At 39.9% G+C, this 19,603-nt stretch overlaps 1 protein-coding gene across 2 annotated transcripts in view; it reads left to right on the forward strand.

The window, feature by feature from the left end:
• The window catches only part of gphnb (gephyrin b), a 76,559-nt gene extending 57,549 nt beyond the window's left edge, over positions 1–19,010 (forward strand). The window contains exons 11-25 of one of the 2 annotated variants that reach the window (XM_033325082.1): positions 6,016–6,046; positions 7,126–7,168; positions 8,184–8,321; positions 10,628–10,720; positions 12,376–12,431; positions 13,010–13,129; positions 13,379–13,437; positions 13,832–13,985; positions 14,751–14,872; positions 15,105–15,192; positions 15,358–15,431; positions 15,586–15,650; positions 15,760–15,863; positions 17,255–17,351; positions 17,596–19,010. In XM_033325082.1, coding sequence (XP_033180973.1) covers positions 6,016–6,046; positions 7,126–7,168; positions 8,184–8,321; positions 10,628–10,720; positions 12,376–12,431; positions 13,010–13,129; positions 13,379–13,437; positions 13,832–13,985; positions 14,751–14,872; positions 15,105–15,192; positions 15,358–15,431; positions 15,586–15,650; positions 15,760–15,863; positions 17,255–17,351; positions 17,596–17,729 — 1,378 coding nt within the window. In that variant the 3' untranslated portion in view covers positions 17,730–19,010. The remainder of the gene's footprint in view (positions 1–6,015; positions 6,047–7,125; positions 7,169–8,183; positions 8,322–10,627; positions 10,721–12,375; positions 12,432–13,009; positions 13,130–13,378; positions 13,438–13,831; positions 13,986–14,750; positions 14,873–15,104; positions 15,193–15,357; positions 15,432–15,585; positions 15,651–15,759; positions 15,864–17,254; positions 17,352–17,595) is intronic. The other variant, XM_033325081.1, reaches the window with a different exon arrangement.
• The last annotated feature ends 593 nt before the right edge of the window (positions 19,011–19,603 follow it).

A 19,603-nucleotide genomic window follows, 5' to 3' on the forward strand; every position in this document is an offset into this window, starting at 1 on the left:
CTGGCATGCAGGCCACTGGCATTCCACATAGCACCTCACTGCACCAGACTCACACTGACACACGTACACAGGCAGGGAGGCAGCTGAGGGAGAGAGGCACACAGAGAGCTTAACATTTTGGACAAGGTCTCACTGGGCAGCCCCCCTGCTCATGAGGAGATTAGCAAAGTTGGTCTTACTTTAGACTGTGGCCTTTGCTGATATTCCTAAGAATATCAAATACCATATACATAGTATATGGTGGTTTATAATGTGGGGTTGTGGAAGATCCAGTGTGACAGGTCAAAGTGGGGTAATCATAGTGTAGCCTAAGCAGCCTCAATGACCCAGTTTACACTTGGTGTTATGATGCAGTTTGTATTTGGTTATTTTATCTGGATTGGAAAAAGCACATTGTAATTCAAGACATAATTGTAGATACAAAACATTGCAATGTTATCAGATCTGCCAGACCACGTTTGATTTGGTCATCTGTCTCACATTAGATCTCAGTCTGGTCTAAATGCAACATGACCATGTTCTTCTGAAGGAAAATGTACCAAGATACAAAGTCATCACAATCTTCTTCATCCTGTCATCCTTAAACAAACCATGCAATTATTTGGAAAAGGAAAAAGTGAGTAGAGCCCATAAAGCAGCATCAGTCTTACTAAGTCTAACACCTATCTATTTTATGTTATTATCCAGACATCCTGTGCAGACACAGATTGCATGTTAACAGAAGTTGTAAATGGGGTCATAGTCTTGTTCTTATAAACACCCATTTTACACTTCCCCGTATGACAGATTTCTATGGGGGAGGTTTAGATTACATAAGAGAGTTAGTTTTAGAAACAGTGTGGCGGTATACAGGGCAACATGACCAGTGAAAAAAAGGTTTATTTTGTTAAACATCAAAAGAATGGGGATGTTGTTGCTCCTTAGAGCAGCTCTGGAAGTTGCCCTGTCTATCAGCACCTTCGGTGGTCAGCAGTCCTCCCTTTTGCCTCTCTCTTGAGATCTCCACCAGCACTCATTCTCTTTCATTCATCACCCATCTGGTTATTTGATGTGATTTAAGTATGAGTGGTTGGTGATGTTGTGATGTTTTTCTGCAGAAGGTGTGAGCATATCTGTATGTTTTTGGGTGTGTGTGATGTTGGGCTGACAGAAGAGACTTTAAGCAGCTCTTGGCAAGCTCAAGAGCAACTGCGAGTGCACCACAGTCAATGGAGAACAGAGGCCTTGACTGAAACACACACTCCCTTATCGTTCCTCCGTTTTTTTTCTGCTGTCGTTTCCCCCCTCAGGCTCTTGCCTCCACACCCCAGGGAGGAGGATCTGGCTCTGGATTGCCACAGTGGCTTTTTGTCCTGCTTTCTACCACTCTGTCGTTATCACTCCAGCGTTTTGTCCTCAACTCCTTCCCTCTCCCTCACTTGCTTTGTCTCCTGAGGCAAGATGGTTGGGGCTGGTTGAAACAAGCCCTCTAGCCCTGTCACAGCCCTCTCCTCCTCACGGTGGACAGTTATATCTTCCCCTTTTTATATAATTTGTCTGACAGCTTCTGTGTTGTTTGCTAAGCTCAGCACCACGGCTGTTGAATGCCATCATTTCCCGGAGCATCTCCTCCGCCACCCGGTTATTGGCCCAATCAATTTCCCCCAGGTGCCTCACAGTCCCTGGGCAATGTGCCTCGTTGACCTAACCACATTCACTACTCTGATTTTATAAACACCACTGCCTCCACCCTCCTCCCCAGCCCATTGATCGTCCTGGCAGATCTTGATGACAACCCATCATCAGGCTGTTTCCGTGGCGACAACTGGGTTTGACGTGCAGAGTGGTTGGTTTTTTGGCATGGAAGCTGGTTTGTTTTTTTTTTTTTTGTTTTTTTTTGCATATCTACATTCCCAGCATACTGCAACATGCCATTAAGACTAGTGAAGCATTGCCAGGCTGAAATCCTCAGACAGACACTCACACAGACATATCAAGACTGACTTTTGATTACTTTATTTCTATTTTATGTTATTTATTTCTACATTCTAAGGGAGTTTCCAAAGTGTTATGCCGGTTCTCCTTGTGCTTGTGTTTCTGATGTGTGCCTGTTAACATGAGCCCATTCTTTTCTCTCACTTGATCGGTCTCTCACAAGTAACAGGGGATTGCAGCAGAGAGTAGCTAAGGAACAAGTATGAGTGTTTGACAGTCTGCTTTTTTGCTTTCCACCTATACGTCCAACACCCCATTCTGCTTTTCTACTCATGTTCCACATGTCCCCCCTCCACTTCCTAACATATCCCCCTGTAGCTCATCCACTGTGTTCATCTCCACATGCAAATTGCCCCCCATGGCTCTCTGATGGTATGCTCTTTACTTCTGAGCTATGTTTTGACATACAATAGTCTTGTTTCCCACCTGTGTCATTACTCCACCTTGCATTATGGTTTTTAGCTATTTCCAGTTTAGTCCATTGACCCTAGCTGCAAGACATTACTATAACTATGTAAAACTGAATTAGGACATAGAAAACTTGTGATTCTTGTGGTTTCTGTGTTTGAAAAGAAGAGCAGGAAGTAAGATTATGATTTAATTGTTCTGCGTTAATCGTGTTATTTTTTTAATTTTAGATGTCCTCTGTAGTTCTTTTTTAGCAAAGCACACCTTGTACAAAAATGTCCTAGCTGTCAATCGTTAGTTTTCATATGTGCTTTTCAGTGTCTGCGAGTTTGATCTGTGTCTTGCTGTAGCTGTATTTAGCTCCCTTAATCCCCACCTTTGTCTTTTTTCTTTTTAAATCATGCTCTCACTCGCTCTCACTGTATATATATACACACACACACACACACACACACACACACACACACACACACACACACACATATATACTATGTATATATATATATATATATATGCTTATATATATGCTCTGCAGTTGTGGCACATCTCCTAGCAACCACAGCTGATGCCATCATGGAGGCCCACTGGAAGATAGGCTGTAAAACTGAACATGAGAGATTGCATTGTAAAGATGACGCTCCACTGAAAAATAGATCAGTAACAAAAATGTATAAATTCTGAAATTGAACATAAGTATAAACAGTAAATATATAAACAGAGTCTAGAAAGCAAACTCTTTTATAATAAGCTTTCGTCATTCTGATCCTTGTCTGTACTTTACTGTTAATGCTGCTGCGACATGGTTTATAATAGAAAAGTTAGTGACTATATAAATCATGAAAATAAAAACTGTGATTACTTGGACTACAATGTCTAATTTATCATCTCAGTTACACAAACCTAAACCAACCTAATATAAAATGTACCTTTGCATGCTGAAAGTAGCTTGAAAGCTGGTACAGGCTGAGGATATACAGTAGGTTAAAAACACTGGTCATGTTATCATGGATGTGCTACATACTGCACAGCAAGAGAGATGGATGGCATGGTAGCTGTCCCAGTGGTTAGTGGCAGTACTGCACCAAAAGGACTGTATGTTATACATCTGTGACTTTAGATTAGTCTTCAAACATTTACCAGGATATGTCAAAACAAATACTATGTTAAATACAAAAATCTATAGTATAGTTCTTTGAGTGATTCCTTGCAGAAAACTTAACTAAAATAAATTTGAGAATTGATAATATGCTAAACAAAGAGCTGTTGGTTCTAGGGACATTGGCATTGATCCATCCATTTAAAATACAATACAACACATGATGCACCAAAATACATATAAATATTAAAAAATATAGACATAAAATAATAAGACATAAGTCTCAGCAGAATGATCATATCCAATTAAAAAGCAGCACAAAATTAATACATGCAATTGAATTATTTTGTATAACTGTTCATCAGACCTCCAGTGTGACCACTATAGAGTGAACTATCCCACCTGAAAGCCCACTACTCTCACTCTTTACTTTCCCTCTTCCTGTCTTTCTCAGATCTCTTCTTGCTGCTCCTCTTCCTTCTAGGGTTGCTTGTTGTAGTGGATGCCTGTCTGTGTGATTGTCCTTTCGTTCGTCTAGCTGTCTGTCCTTCTGTCTGTCTTGTCTGTCTGTCTGTAGTGTTGTGATTGCCGGGACAGATGCACTGATGCCTGTGATTCGATGCTTTATCTCCACTAGCTCCAGTGTAGGTTGGAGGGGCTTAAAGATGATCGCAGGAGGACCTTCAGCTCTCGAGTAACTATCCCGCCCCCTCCCCCCCCCCTTCCTTTTTACCCTTCCCTCACCCTCCTCCTCCAAGGAGCGCGCAAATCAAACGCCCTCTCCCTCCTCGCTTGCCTAGCTATCTCTCCAGTTCTCGCTCACTCTTTCTCTTTATGTCTCTATGTCTCTCTATCTGTCTGTTGTCTGTCTTTCTTATTTCCAATCTGTCTATCATTCACTCTTACCACTCTTTGTCTCACTGTTTCTCTGTCCGGTCTGTATGGATTCGTCCTTCCTCCACACACACTTTCCTGTTTCTTGTTCACTTTCTCTGTCTGTCTTTCTCTTCCTGCATCTGTCTATCTCTGTTTCTGTCTCTCTAGTTAACATGCTCGGCTTTCAGTAGCTATGTCTGGTGTGCTGGATGTCTGTTAAGTAGATGCCATCAGGCCACTCAAGTGGTCTTTGTTTTTGTTCTATTCTTCCTGTTTTTCCTCCTTTCTGCTATGTCACAGCTCTGTAGTTTAGTGGAGTCTGTCTAGTCCATGCTTCCTCTTTTTGTTTGTCTTTTTTTCTGGGCTGTGGGACCACATCATGCTGATCCTCATACTTCCATCCCCTATCTCTCTGTCTACTTACCTGTTTTCTTTCTATCTCTCTGCCTCTTCATCCCTCCTTTCCCACCAACCAACCCACTCTGCCCCACCTCCCATATCCCACCTTCTCACCTTCTCACTTTGGCTGTTTGGTGCCCAGTGGTGTCGCAGTGTTAGCTATAATAAGCTATGATGGCAGTAAGGGAGGGGAGGAGAGAGAAAGGGGTGGGTGGGTAGAGAGACCTCCACCTTCACCATGGGTGTTTTGGTTCTCCATACAGCACACACTGCTCTCACCCAGTTATGTGATAACTACAGGTTACAGAGCTCACTAAGATGCAATAGTTGCAGCCATGGATGGATCACCAAATGGGCCTACCAGGCACAGGTCTAGTAGGAGAGGGGGCCCCTTGCCCAGAGAATCGTGAAGGGGCTGTTAACTTATTCACTTTAAAGTCAATCAAATGACAGATTGACTACTACAAAATGCCTCAAAATGAGGTCTAGGGGCCTTTTAGATGTCTGTGCCCAGGGGCCCATTGTCCTGTAATCCATCCAGGGTTGCAGCTGAATGAGGGAGAACCATCAGAGTTCACAGAATCAAAAACAGGCTGACAATTAATGACTGACAATTATGGAATCAGTTATATCAGTCAGCACATGTGAATATAGCGATAGACACACAATCAGGTCAGCAAGCAGGCAAAAGAAAAACAAAAACTAGAGAGCTATGCACACCCCAAAACAAGAAAATCTAAAGCTCATTGAAATCAAATTTCACATAGATGCTCTAAATTTTTATAGATTTAAAAAACAAAATAACATCAGAATTGATTTGAGTTCATATTATACAATTGCACTTCACCCAGTTTATTCAACTGGATCTATATTTGTATATATGCATATAAATTATAATAACACAAACTTGTAGCCTTCCTTATTTATTCCCAAAGGCTGAGCTTCCCAAAAGCATGTTAATACTGTAATACATATACTTTATACATCTTTATACATGTCAGTTTTTTGTAAATCCCATGATAAAAACACTTTATCAGCAGGAGGTTGGCAGTGTCTAACAGTCGCACTTCTACTTGGCACTTGCCACCTATTGGATAGCCTCATTTTGCTCTCGCTTTAATTTGCACCTAATCTTTTGCATTGCAAAACTCACTAAAGTGACTCACTAAAGCCTTTTGGTCAGGAGTGCACCTTGTTGCATTTCTAACACAACAGTGATGTCACAGCATCCTGGATTAAACCTGTACATCAAGTTAAATCAGGGGGGTACGGTTACTTTTAAATAGTTTGAAAGTGAATAATTTCCAGTGGAATTCTGTCACTTATGCTTTCTTTGCTTGATACTAAGATGTCCTGATGAACATTGTCTCACAATGCAATGCACAAAGGTCAGTGAGCAAAGGAAAGGGACAAAGTGTATCAGAGATCCACTGTAGTTCATGGCCTGCAACCCAACCCCATTAGGCCATTTTACCATTTTGCAGTGGTATAATAACTGTAAAACCAATATGCTGTGTCAGTTAATAGTCCTTACTGTATATGATTAGTATTTAGTAAGGAACTGGGAAACAGATGTTGGACTATAGGTAAATCACTGCCAACATGTTTCTGGTCCAGGAGCTTTGAAAAACAATCATGTGAGATTATCATCATCAGCTTTCTTCTGTTTTTATAATTATACTGAAATGTTCCATTGACAAAGGTACGTTCTTTTTTACTGGTGCCACTAGGATTTTTGTCCTCACACACTGTGGACAGCAGAGACCTGTAGTCTCAATATGGTTTTGGGAAACTCAGCCCAGTTTTAACCTGCTCTGCTCTCCTCCCCACCTTGCCATAGATTACAACTAGTTAAGCGCTAGGTCATCTTCTGCGCAGCATCAGCGATTTCCAGAGATATCTTGCCATCCTGCACCACATCTGAACAGCCACTATGTATACTCAACAGTACATTTCCACTACATTTGATGTTACACCGTAGCACAGTTAATACATCTGTTATGACCTTGTGGTACAATATTGTCACTCTGTATGTTGTTGCCTTTGTCCATATATATATAAGTGCTTTAATCTAATCATAGTGTGACATGTCAGTGCATTTATCGATGTGAATATCACCTGTGCTATGATGATGTATTGTACAGTAAGTGATAATAATGGTAATGCAGGAGATGCAGTCATCTCCAAAAAAACAGGACAAAGTGCATAGTGTATTGTGACACAGCTCTTGCCAATGCTTCTGACTGTGTATAGCTTTTTCATCTCAAGCATGTCAAAAGAGCAGCTTGGTTTATCTCAAATTACTGCTACCTCTGCTCTTTCTTTCTTTTTGCCCTTTGTCCTTTGTTCCCAATCGCTCCCTTCATCTCTAGGTCCAGTCACGATGCAGCAGCAAAGAAAATATCCTAAGATCAAGTGAGTATTAATATGGCAATTCAAAATCACTCTTTTCTTTTTGTCATATCTGTATGTCACAGAGTGCTCACAAACACACATGAATAGCTTTGTGTGTTTGGCTGTGTGTGGCAGATGTGTTTGCACGTCTGCGTGTGTTTGCGTATATGTGGTGTTTTGCCAGAGGTTGTTAAGCCTCATGTTAAGCATCAGTATATACTGTGGAAGCATAAGTGTATGTTTAAAGGAAAGAAACTGGGTCAAAGGAAATCAAAGCCCAGAGCCCATTCCTCGCTGACAGGGAGAGGGAGTCAGAGAAGGATAGAAAGGGAGAGAGAGCAGATTACACTTTAGCTACACTTTGCTTTGTTCCTTTTACATTTGGAATTATTAGAGAAGTATTATTAGCCCAGCATGACTGCTATCAAGGACTTCTATTATCCACAGGCTCCACAACTTTTGCAAACAAACAGGACTATTTGTTGTCAGTCCCTGCTCATGGTGCCTGGATTGTGTTATTGTCCACTTTGAATTTCTTAGTATAGTTTTTAATGTATTTTGTAGCTCTGGGGTAAAAGAAATTCCCGAAATATTTGGTTTGGTCTCTGGAGAGAACTATCCAGTTCCTCTTCTGTTATCCATAGTGGTCAGTTTTTGCTAGAAATCCCACACTGTAATTCATACACTGCAGAAAAGAAGAAAATCCTAATCATCTGATTTTACTTCTTGCTATAAAATAAACAATTGACATCTCAGGTCTGGCATATATTCCAGTCAGTACAGTACAGTAAATAAATTACAGCACATATATTGATATTGATATAAGTAATTTGGAAACAGATCAGTGAGGTGTATATTCCAAGGTAATATTCAGTAATGTTCAGGCTCTACAGTGTAGTAAGTGTTTACATGTCGAAAATAGTAAGTGAATGAATGAGAGATATTTTGGACATAGCACAAGCCTAAGTTGTACTGTTCCTGTTTTCTAATATTTGATTGTGTGTCAACCATTTTATGATGTGCAATGTCTTTCCAGGTCACAGTGCAGTGGACATCACCAAGGTGGCCAGGAGGCACCGCATGTCCCCCTTCCCCCTCACCTCCATGGACAAGGCCTTCATCACTGTGCTGGAGATGACTGCTGTCCTGGGCACTGAGATCATCAACTACAGAGGTGAGGAGGACACATTTTTGTTCCCTTTAAACTTTTATGCTCTTTAAATACACAGAAGAATCCCAAAGAAACTTACCCTGCAGCAGCAGACAGTTCCCTCCCCACATCCATGTTAATGTCCCTTATTCATTAATCTTCCTCCATGACATCTCTAATTTACCTTCCCATTACATCTGCTGACATCAGCTCATCAGTATGTTGTGATGTTAGTGTCACATCGTTTAGATTAATGTAGCAAGACACACTTGCTAATTTCACATGACAGCATTTAAACACTCTGTCCACTAGTGACACCTCACTGAATCAGCAGCCTCTGTCTGCAGGACACAAGAGCAGTCACACTAACAAGAAACTGCACACACATGCACGCACACACGCACACACAAAACTCTTCTTGGCTGCTAGGGTACATGCATACCAAACAAAGCCTTCCTTCATCAATGTAGCACACAAATGTTTATGCATTTTATTACATTTTGGCACCCAAAAATATGTATGCTTATTAATATAAAGATATTCATGCTTTATGCAGAAAGTACTTTTCTAAAGCTTTTGCCCAGTTTCAACTTAAAAATACACACTTCAAAATAATTTACATTTTGGAAAGGACAAATAGAGCCCCTGTTCTGCCCACTTGTCAGTATTTGGTACTGAAATCTGTTTAGTTTTTCTTCCCTAAAACAGAAAAAACAATGGTTGATCTGACTTGTTTCTTCTATGTGTTTTTATCTTAACAATCTATGGGGTTCTGTTTACTATTTCCTTGGGTTCCTGCTCAGTCCTGTACCTTTATTTCTATCCAAGTGACTGTAGCTTTATTTGCTTTCTCTTTCAAACAGCTGTCATCAGTACTTTCATGTGTACCAACGACCAAAGATCAGATTATATGTGATGTGAGTTTGTTGCTCATAGTGATGAACCAACAGAGAATTATGCAGTTTTCCTCATGTGTATGGCATATTTCAGCTCAGTCCAGCTCAGTCCCACCCTTAAATAATGGCCTGAGGGGCACATGACTTTGAGATCAATGGTACTAGAAAGAATAGTCTTTCTTTTCTCAGTGTAAATTGGTGTTTCACGTTCTTGCAAAGGGGAGTGAACTGCAGATTTTCAGCACTCCAGCTGGAAAGAGGGCAGGGGGTTAAGGAAGAGAGAAAGAAGGGATTTAAGAAATAAAATATTTAGACAGACAACAGCTGGTGCAACTCTCCTGCTGGACTAAGAGGGGTCCACATCAGAGTGTGTCAAGTGCAGAGTGTCAGTGTGTTAATGGGTGCATTTGCTGTACTTTTGCATATATTGAGTGTGGATTTAGAGAATCTACAATATCAATTTCTTTTTGTAATGATATAACGGTACATATAAATGTATTATGTATGAATGTATTAGATGCCATTCTGCAATGAATGAATGATCTGCTTTAATGACCATTATGTAACTTGCAAACCAAGTAATGTTTTGCAAAGTATCTGCTCAAGACACGCACACTTTGCTTCTGTAACAAGACGTCACCTTTATTCTATTTTCTAAACAAAATAAACTTCAGCACAGAAAAAAACACCAAAATATCTCAGATGAAAGGATGTTGATCTAAAAAAGAAAATGTATAAAGATTGGACAAGAGCATGTGTCATCTTCTACAATTGTAATGCATTCTTTACAGTAGCTATTTAATAATCTGATGTGTGTTTTCATGCATGTGTGTCATGCATCAGTTTTTTCAACTCATTGATATCAGAGCTCACATCTTTATATTAACACCCACACAATCATAGAATAAAGGCTCAGAGAAATGCTATATATAGCCCCACAGCAGCTTATGGTATTTTAGTGCCAGGATTTTTCTCCTCCACCCACTCCCTTGCTGTCTTTTTGTCTTTCTTGTCCTCCATCACTCTCTGAGATCTTGTCTGTGCAGTGTCTCTGTTCTTCCTCCACGAGTGTTTCCTGAGTGTTTTTAAGTTGTCCAGCTGCTGGATTCAATTAAAAAATGGATAGGAACATTTGCAAGATTCCACTTGCGGTATATGAATCAGTAAAACTGAAATAGAAAAGGTGTGTGTGTGTGTGTGAGTCATGCAGAGAGATACTGATGTGTGGTGTCACGCACCCTCTCCTCTGTAAAACACACACACACACATACATACACCCTAGGCGTATGTGTCTCTCTGCATCTTCATCTGAATCAGATTCACTGTCTCCCTCTCCGCCTCTGTCTCTCTCCAGCTGTCACTCTCTCCCTCTGCCACCCTTTGTCAAGCTTCTCCTTCTCGCCTCACACCCATGTTCTTCCTCTTCTCCCACAGAAGGGATGGGTCGAGTCCTGGCTCAGGACGTTTATGCCAAAGACAACCTGCCACCCTTCCCTGCTTCTGTCAAGGATGGTTATGCTGTGAGAGGTAAGTACTGTAAATTGTGGCAGGTAATGTGAAATATGTTTCTCTCTCCTTCTAAAATGATAAACATGTAATAATAAGACAAATAAAATCACTAAAAATAGATTTTAATGTAGTAAAATATACAACAGATATGAACAAATGAAGTACATAAGAGGGATAAAAACATTTTAAAATAAATGGTCATAAAAAAGTGTTTTATCTCTGCAAGCTTGGCATCACAATGCCTCCTTTCTTAGCATTTGTGTTGTATCAGGTTTTATTGATGCAACCAATTTCGTAAGTCTCCAATTTGAAATGAACTAGCAGGAAATGAGGTTTTTAAACACAAACTTAGTGAAAATTTTACAAATCACTGATGTAACTTAAAGCAGTTTACCATTTCTTTGGATTGGACTTCAGCAGAATAGAGAGGTACATGTGAATGACACTGCAAGACACTCTAAGGAAGTTGCACAGAATACAGTTGAGTGAGTTACAGGGACTAACCAGGCCGCTGTGTCTTTCTTCTATCTGAGACGACCTGACTGTCCTAGTTAGACCTGAAGAGAACACTGGAGAACTGAGTGGAGAACTGCCTAATGAACAATGTAGTGGTTTCTTCTTCCAGCATGAACTGGAGGCGGATTGAGGCTCGGTGCTGTGTGACATAGGGGAAACTGCTCTATGGTTTTCAAATTGCTTGGGGTTTAGGTTTGTTCAGAGAGGTGTGTTTCAGAAAGATATGATTTCTGAATGATATCCAGGTGAAGCTAGTTGACTTCTTCTGTTCAGTACTTACAGTAAGTGGCTGAAAAAGCAGTGAGGGCCCTGGTAACCTGGAGAGCTGGTGGGCAGCTTGTTGGCTCCAGGCAGCCCAGAAGCTCATGTATGCAACATCTGCTGTTGGCTCTTGCCAGCGAAGTAAGAAGAGTGTAATGCCATAGATCTCTCCGGGTCTCATGCATTTGTCTGCAGGGCCTGGTGCCTGCTGAGGCATAGAGACATTTTATTTCCTAGACTGTGGGTGTCAAAGAAGTCATAGCCTACTGCTTTCTATGGAAATAATGTGGGTTTTTTGCTCTTTGACCAAAACAAACCATGTACCTGTTAATGTCATGAACTTCAAAGTCTTGAGGGAGACACAGCTTAAGAGGTCAGAGGAGGTGTATGGAAAACTGAGCATGGAGTCCTGAAGATAAACTGCTTCATCTCTGGCTGAATCTGGATGTTTGAAATGATGAAATACTCAAATTCCTCTTACGTCAGATTTTCAAAGGCTTATTCAAACTGTCCTGTTAGCAGCAGATTTGTTGTCTTATGTCTTGTGACAGTCATTCTTGGTCCTGTGTGTTTGGTCTGTAAAAGAGCAGAATAATGAAGTTGCTTCAGTTTTCCCATTGGTTCAACTTGGTATTTGGCTGTAACAAAATAAAGTTATTTGGTGTAGACTGAATCTGTGTGGTCTGCTAGTATTAAATAGACTGTGCCTAATTTTGAGAGGTCAATTAAAGGACATCACACAAAGGCTCTGTCTCTTGCCTTCTCTTAGTGTTTGTTCATTCTGTAGCCCATTGAAATAAAATGACTCAACTAAATAGCACACTCCTACATATGCAAACACACAAGTATTCAGCTGCACACATGTGTAATGCTATTAAATCTTGCTTTTATTCTAGCGGCTGATGGCCCAGGCGACCGCTTCATCATTGGAGAGTCCCAAGCTGGAGAGCAGGTCTGCACCCACATCTTTCTCTTGCCTACAAAAAGACTCACACAAACACCCACCCAAACTGCATATGAAAATAAAGTACTTCACTTTTGTCCTTCAACTCATGTCTTGACCAGCTCTAATTGCACACCAGTGTGCTCCCTTAGCAGGTGATGAAAAACTCTTCTAGCCCGAAACGGGGCCAAAAAGTCAAAGTGCTGCCAAACTCTAAAACAGATTAGACCTCTGAGGTAGGAGTAGATTACAGAGATTTAATGAGTAGCTGCTGCAGATTCTCATCTTAACCCTATTGAGCGCGCACACAAACATGCATGCCACACATATTGTCATACTTGGTATTAGATGTTTTACACCAGCATTTAATGCATTTTTAATTGATCTGATCAATTGTTTTTGCCTCAAAGCTTTCTTCAGTTTGTGATAGACCTTTTTGAAAATCTACTAGAACCTGTATTTTACTTTTCAAGTTACCTTCAGAACTTTGGGTCATCAGTGAGAATGAATGAAACTGACTTTTTTGCTAATTAAATGTGTAGATTTTTTCCTTGAGAGTTTTTTGTCCTGCATGTGTCTCTGTACAGCCCACCCACACAGTGATGCCTGGCCAAGTGATGAGGGTGACAACAGGTGCTCCTATCCCATGTGGGGCTGATGCTGTAGTCCAGGTGGAAGACACCGAGCTCCTCCGTGAGTCTGAAGACGTAAGTCAGATCTCTGACTTTAACCCAGCATAGTGGCACGAAGGTGTCAACATTAAACTTTACCACGAAGAGAATTTACACAGTGGAGGACAGGAAAGTCTGACTCAGATTTACTTTCAGATGCTCTGTATAATCTATAAAGTCAGCATAGCAAATGAAAAGGGATGTTAGTTCAGAATAGTCAGTCAGGCCTGATGGGAAATAGTATCTGTTCACTGTGATGCTTCTGACAGTTGGTTTGGCTTTCAGGGCACAGAGGAGCTGGAGGTACGAATCCTAGTACAAGCTCGTCCAGGGCAGGACATCAGGTTAGCATCTTTTTGTGTTGATTTCTATTACATCAGAATTATTATTGTTATTATTATTATGATGATTATTATTATTATTATTACCAAATCACATAAGCATGGTAGGAAATGTCTTGATGATAGAATACAGTGTTAGTACCGCTGTTAGTAAATTGCTCATTTGTACGTGTATGTGAAAGAGTAAAACATGTTTAATCTGTATTTTTTATACAGTGTTGTCTGTAGTTGATATTTGGATATACTGACAGTTGTTTTCAGTTGTTGACAGTTATGATGTTGATTCACTACAAGTTATTGTTTCATTATTGGTTATGTCTAAAGGAAAATAAATACTTATATAATAAATGTTACTTCCCAACCTTTAACAACCATTAATTGAATTGTGCAACTACAGGCCTATTGGTCATGACATCAAGCGTGGGGAGTGTGTGCTGGCAAAGGGCACCCATATGGGCCCATCTGAAATTGGACTTCTGGCCACTGTTGGGGTCACAGAGGTGGAGGTCCAGAAATTCCCTGTAGTGGCTGTCATGTCCACAGGAAATGAGGTAAGAGGTTAGGAAAATGTTGCATCTGTTTGATGAGCTGTGAAAATGTGTTTGTCTGTGACCAGGCAGTTTCTTTACACTGCAGTCACATTTGTTTACATTACGTGCTGCCATTTTGTGCTATTTCCCCTGTTGGCAGCAATGTTAAAAACCCTGAAAATGTTGAAGACATAAATAATGGAACTGAGCTGCTGTTTACAGCTGAAAGTATTCAATAAAAAAATGAAAATACAAGACATACATTATGCTGTGGGATGATTTCAATTAAAACACAACACCATCTGCAAATAACTGGCTCCGCAGGTTATTTGTTTTTGCTTAATACTCTCGTTTTATCTGTAAAATGTCACAAAATAGTGAAAAGTGCCCATCACAAGTTCCTAGAGCCCAAGGCGACATCTTTAATGTGTTGTTTTGTCTTCATTACAGTTTAACATCCAAAGGCATGCAGTTTATACTTGCATAAAACTTGGTAAAGAGGAAATACTCAAATTCAAACAGCTAGAACTAGAAATAAATAGTTTCAGTTGTCACTGTCATTATGTTAATTTGTGTTAATTGCAGTGGCTGATTTGTCCTTAAGGACTAATCAGTTAGTTGATTAATTTTTTCACCGCAAGCAACGTCAAATGGATAATGTTAATAACTTTTCGTGGTGTCTTCTTTACTAAGTCACGATAAAGTATTAAAAAATGTGGCTAAATAGTATTAAATATCTGATTTTTATGTAGAGTGATATAAATTTCATTTTTCCCCATGTGGCAGCTGCTGAATCCAGAAGATGACCTCCATCCTGGGAAAATCAGGGACAGCAATCGCTCCACTCTGCTAGCCACTATCCAGGAGCACGGCTACCCGACCATCAATCTGGGCATCGTGGGAGACAAGTACACCTCCACATTTATCTTCTGACAGAAATTCCTCTTGCCATAAACGTTGCTAGACTTTTCACATCCCCAGTTTAATGTTCATCATCTTATTATACTTCCTTCAAAACTCCCTTTTCTTCACTCTCTTCATTATTTCCTCCCCTGTGAGTTATGGTGGTTAATATCTGTGTCTGTGTGTGTGTGTGTGTGTGTGTCTGTGTGTGTGTTCGTGTTCGTTCGCACTCCACAGCCCCGATGACCTTCTCAATGCTCTGAATGAAGGCATCAGTCGCGCTGATGTCATCATCACCTCAGGAGGAGTGTCCATGGGGGAGAAGGTATGTGAAAGGACAAAAAGTTCATGCATTCAGTCATAGCATTGTGTTTTACTGACATCTTGTGGTAAATAGAGGACCGTCAGCTTTATTATGGAGGAAATTATGAAAGCACACCCAGAGTTTTTTTTATTAGTGTTTGTAATGTTGTCTGTAATATCTTTTTAGGACTACCTTAAGCAGGTGCTGGATATCGACCTTCATGCTCAAATCCATTTTGGTCGTGTTTTCATGAAACCAGGGTAAGAAGATTAGTCTGCTTTATTTTGATTTAGCTCTTCACAGTACCACGTGCTTAAGAGGACATTGAAAAACTAACAATTGAAATTCCACATTCAGAAGGATTTAATATCGTTGTTAAAATCTAATACAACATATGTTGTTTTTCTTTTTCAGTCTCCCAACAACATTTGCCACCTTGGACATAGATGGTGCTCGCAAACTAATCTTTGCCCTCCCAGGTAGTGTGTGAAGTTGAGAGAAAGAGTGATTCACTCAATAGTTTTGCAGGGTTGTTACTCATATATTTCTCTCCCTGCTCGCCTCTCTCTGTCCGTCCGTCTGTCCTAGGAAATCCCGTGTCCGCTGTTGTCACCTGTAATCTTTTTGTCATCCCTGCCTTGAGAAAGATGCAGGGTATTTTGGACCCTAGGCCCACCATCATCAAAGCAAGGGTAGGACACACACAGTGACGAGAGCATCTGACTCTCTGTCCATGTTCATCATGTTAAACGTTGCATGATTCACAGTCTTTGTTTTTGTGATGATGAACCGGTTGAATAAAAAGTTCAGATCAATCAGACTTCAACTCTAGAAAGGTGCTTTTCAAAGGTGTCTTGTTTTTGTCTCAAATAAGTAAAGAGAATGCAAAAAAGTTCATTTCCTACATGTAAACATTTTTCTGTAACAGAGAGGAAATCCAAATGAGGAATATTTATAATGTTTGTAGAAAAGTGTGTAATGGGAGTCTGACATTGCAGTCCATTGCAACTTAATTCATGATTTAGTACTATTTTCATAATCTGCTTGATTCATATTTATGACCACCATGTTTTCCTCTGACTTGGCAGAGAAAGCAGTCACAGCCCACACTGACCTGGAGGCCTGCTCCCCAGTCATGAATATACATAAGTGTTGAGCAAGAAAAGTCATAATTGTATTTATATATATATATATATATATATGTGTGTGTGTGTGTGTGTGTGTATATGTATATATATATATATATACACACATACAGAACAGACACAGCTTGTGTCCCCAAGTAGCATCATCGAGTAAGAAGTATGGACCCCTGCCATCATGGGTGCTACCCAGAGTGTTACATCATTTGCTGTTATATCGCAGTTAGAAATCAACTTGAATGCATTACTGCCACTTAGTGGTGCAAGTGATGGCCTGAAAGTACGGCCAGATAACTTCGCTCAGCAGATGGCATCAGACCCAGGTCAATAGTATTCTGGAACAACCTTTATCTCTGCCAGGAAAGTTGGAAGAGCTTATACATTGCTTTCTGTTTGCCTTGCTGCCTATTAAAAAATATACACATTTTCAAAATGCGCAAAACTATATGGCAAAATTGGATTTAAACCAACTTAATTACATTTTGGTAATGGTTAAGGTCACAGATTTTGCATTAGAGGATTTTCATGTTTTTTTAACGTATTAGGCTACATTCACATGCTGAAGAGAAAGTTGGATTTTCAGGAGTTCACCAATGTTGATGGAAAATCAGTCCTTGAAGACCCATGCTATGGGATTTATGGCATAACTTCACCTACTTCCCAGTTGCATAGAGAAAGTGTAAAAGGTCACAACAACAGCAACACCAGCAGCATGAACAACATTTTTATAGTGAGAAGGATTCTAGCAAATGTTTTAGAAGCCAAGTTATTTTCTGTCCATAATGCATAATTTCTTGTTGCTGTATATTAATTCCCTCTTATATTGCAAGTGAGAAGATATCTTAACAATTACAGAAAAATGTTGGTGCTCCTAAAGATGACATGGAAGATGACTTGTTGTAACATACTATTATAATTTACATAGTATGTTGTTTTTCTAGTTGTCTTGTGATGTGAAGTTGGACCCTCGCCCTGAATACCACCGCTGCATTCTGACATGGCATCACCAGGAACCTCTGCCATGGGCACAGAGCACAGGTACTGAAACCTGAAGGATTCTGTATGACAACCACATAACTGAATGAGCTTCTCTGTGTTCACTAGTCAATGACATAATTTATTAATTAATCCCTCACTGTCAAGCAAGATATTTAGTAGGTCAAAGTACAATGTAATCATGTTATATTTTATTATGCTATATAAAAAAACAAAAACATCCCAATTTCCCCCCATGGTCCAGAGCTCTGATTTAAAGCCTTTTGTCACCTCCTGTCTCCTGCAGGAAACCAGGTGAGCAGCAGGTTGATGAGTATGCGCAGTGCTAACGGGCTCCTGATGCTACCTCCGAAAACAGAGCAATACGTGGAGCTGCACAAGGGCGAGGTGGTTGACGTCATGGTCATCGGCCGGCTATGATGTCATCACAGGGGGACGGAAAGTTGGCGTCATATAGCAAGGGTTGGAATGGGTGGTTCACGGTGCATGTCCACATATCATTGACTATTCTGTAATATGCAACGGCACAGCTAGTTTTTATTGATTTGGATAACGTTGAGGTATAGTCGACATCTTGATCACAACCTAGATACATATGAAAAAATTAATTTAAAAAGATTATAGTATTTCAAACAAAGAAAATATAACTTTTAATGAAAAAATCTAATTATAAAAAGAGATTTATTCTGTAATATATTATTATGATTATTCTTATTATTATTATCATTATTCTTCTTATTATCATTATTATATTAAGGCAACTTTGTTCCTTTCATTGCAATTGCTTTGTGTGTTCAATGCTAGACCTTATCTATAGCAGTAGCATTTTAATAGACAGCTGTAGGTGCCTGCGGGACAAAAAAGAAAATTATTATTTTCTCATCTTTAGTGGAAAAAATAACCTGTTTTTTGAAAATGAAGAAAACATTGAGGAAGACTCCAGATTTCCCATGGTGCTCAGCTAAGAGGAAGAAGGGGCATATCAAGACCACTTCCTCTTTTGAACGCCCACCAAGGTGACACTTCTGTTTTTCTCTCATTAGTATGCATCATAATGGCTTCACAAAGAGCTTTGCTTGTTGTTTATCTTGTGAGTCTTGTTTATGTGCGCAGTGCCAAATGCCTGGGCAGGGAAGAGGTGATGTTGGGAGGGGGAGGTGGGGGGCACACCCCAGTCTGCCCAGACCCTGAAGCTTCATTATATTCACGGTGACCGGGTGCAAACACTGCCCCAGACACCCCCTCCTCCCCCCCCAGGGACGAGGTGAACCTGGGAAAAATAATCTTTTATTTGATCAACTATTTAAGAAGAAAAAAAAAAAAGAAACAGCTCCTTTAAGTGCTGACAGCCTTTTTAACCAACTTCACAAAAAATGTACAGAAAAAATGAGATCCGTATTGTACAGATATATGTGACCAGCACTCCTAAGGAAATTATTAAGCAATGAGGAGACATTGAACAATGCTGTACTATAACATTTTCTGTAATGATATGAAACTGATGAGACTAAGATAATAAAACTCCTTGATCATTATGTAAAAAAAGTTCTTGTTGGGTTTCCTTTTTTAATAAAATATATCTAAAGAAAGAAACAGTGATTTTCTTCTTTGGTACTAAATGTTTTGTAGGTTGTAGCCTGAAGATTAGAGAAGTTTGTGGATTTTTGATGAATAGCTTTCGCCCCCTTTCCTACACTCCAGTGTCTAAAGCTTCTGTGAAAAATTTATGCTGAGCAGCAGTACAATTTGAAGGACTTGAATATTAAACATATTGTACTTTTGACTCCACTACATTTACTTGTGAGCTATACCAGTTAATGTAACTTTTGACCCCTCAGACTAATTTTGTGAGCTTTTGATGCAGCCTGATGCTGTGGTTGTGTAGTTGTGGGTAGACTCATCACAACCAGCTAAAGCATTCAAATCCTTAATGCACTCTCACATTAATATGAAATAATAATATGACATATAGCAAGATATCAGTGCCAGGTAGCATTAAATCTGTTTTGCCATTGTAAGTGCTGATTACACTACAAGTTTTAATGTGACTCTTGTGATTATTAATTGTGTGCTGCTGTATTGGTATTAAGCAACATATTGGGTTACTTCTTCAACCACTGTTCCTGGCATTAAAAAAAGAAATCATCTGCAGTAGAATGAATCACTGCAAAACATGAAGGGTTTTAAGTGTCTCTCCTTCCCGGAAGTATTTAAGTATCAGGAGCTGTTAAGAGAGAGCCTAATAAGGAAAAGAGGTTAAGAGCAGAGGTGTCACAAAGGATTAACCTAATAGA

The sequence above is a fragment of the Mastacembelus armatus genome, chromosome 24 (assembly GCF_900324485.2).
Source record: "Mastacembelus armatus chromosome 24, fMasArm1.2, whole genome shotgun sequence".
NCBI classification, from domain to species: domain Eukaryota; kingdom Metazoa; phylum Chordata; class Actinopteri; order Synbranchiformes; family Mastacembelidae; genus Mastacembelus; species Mastacembelus armatus.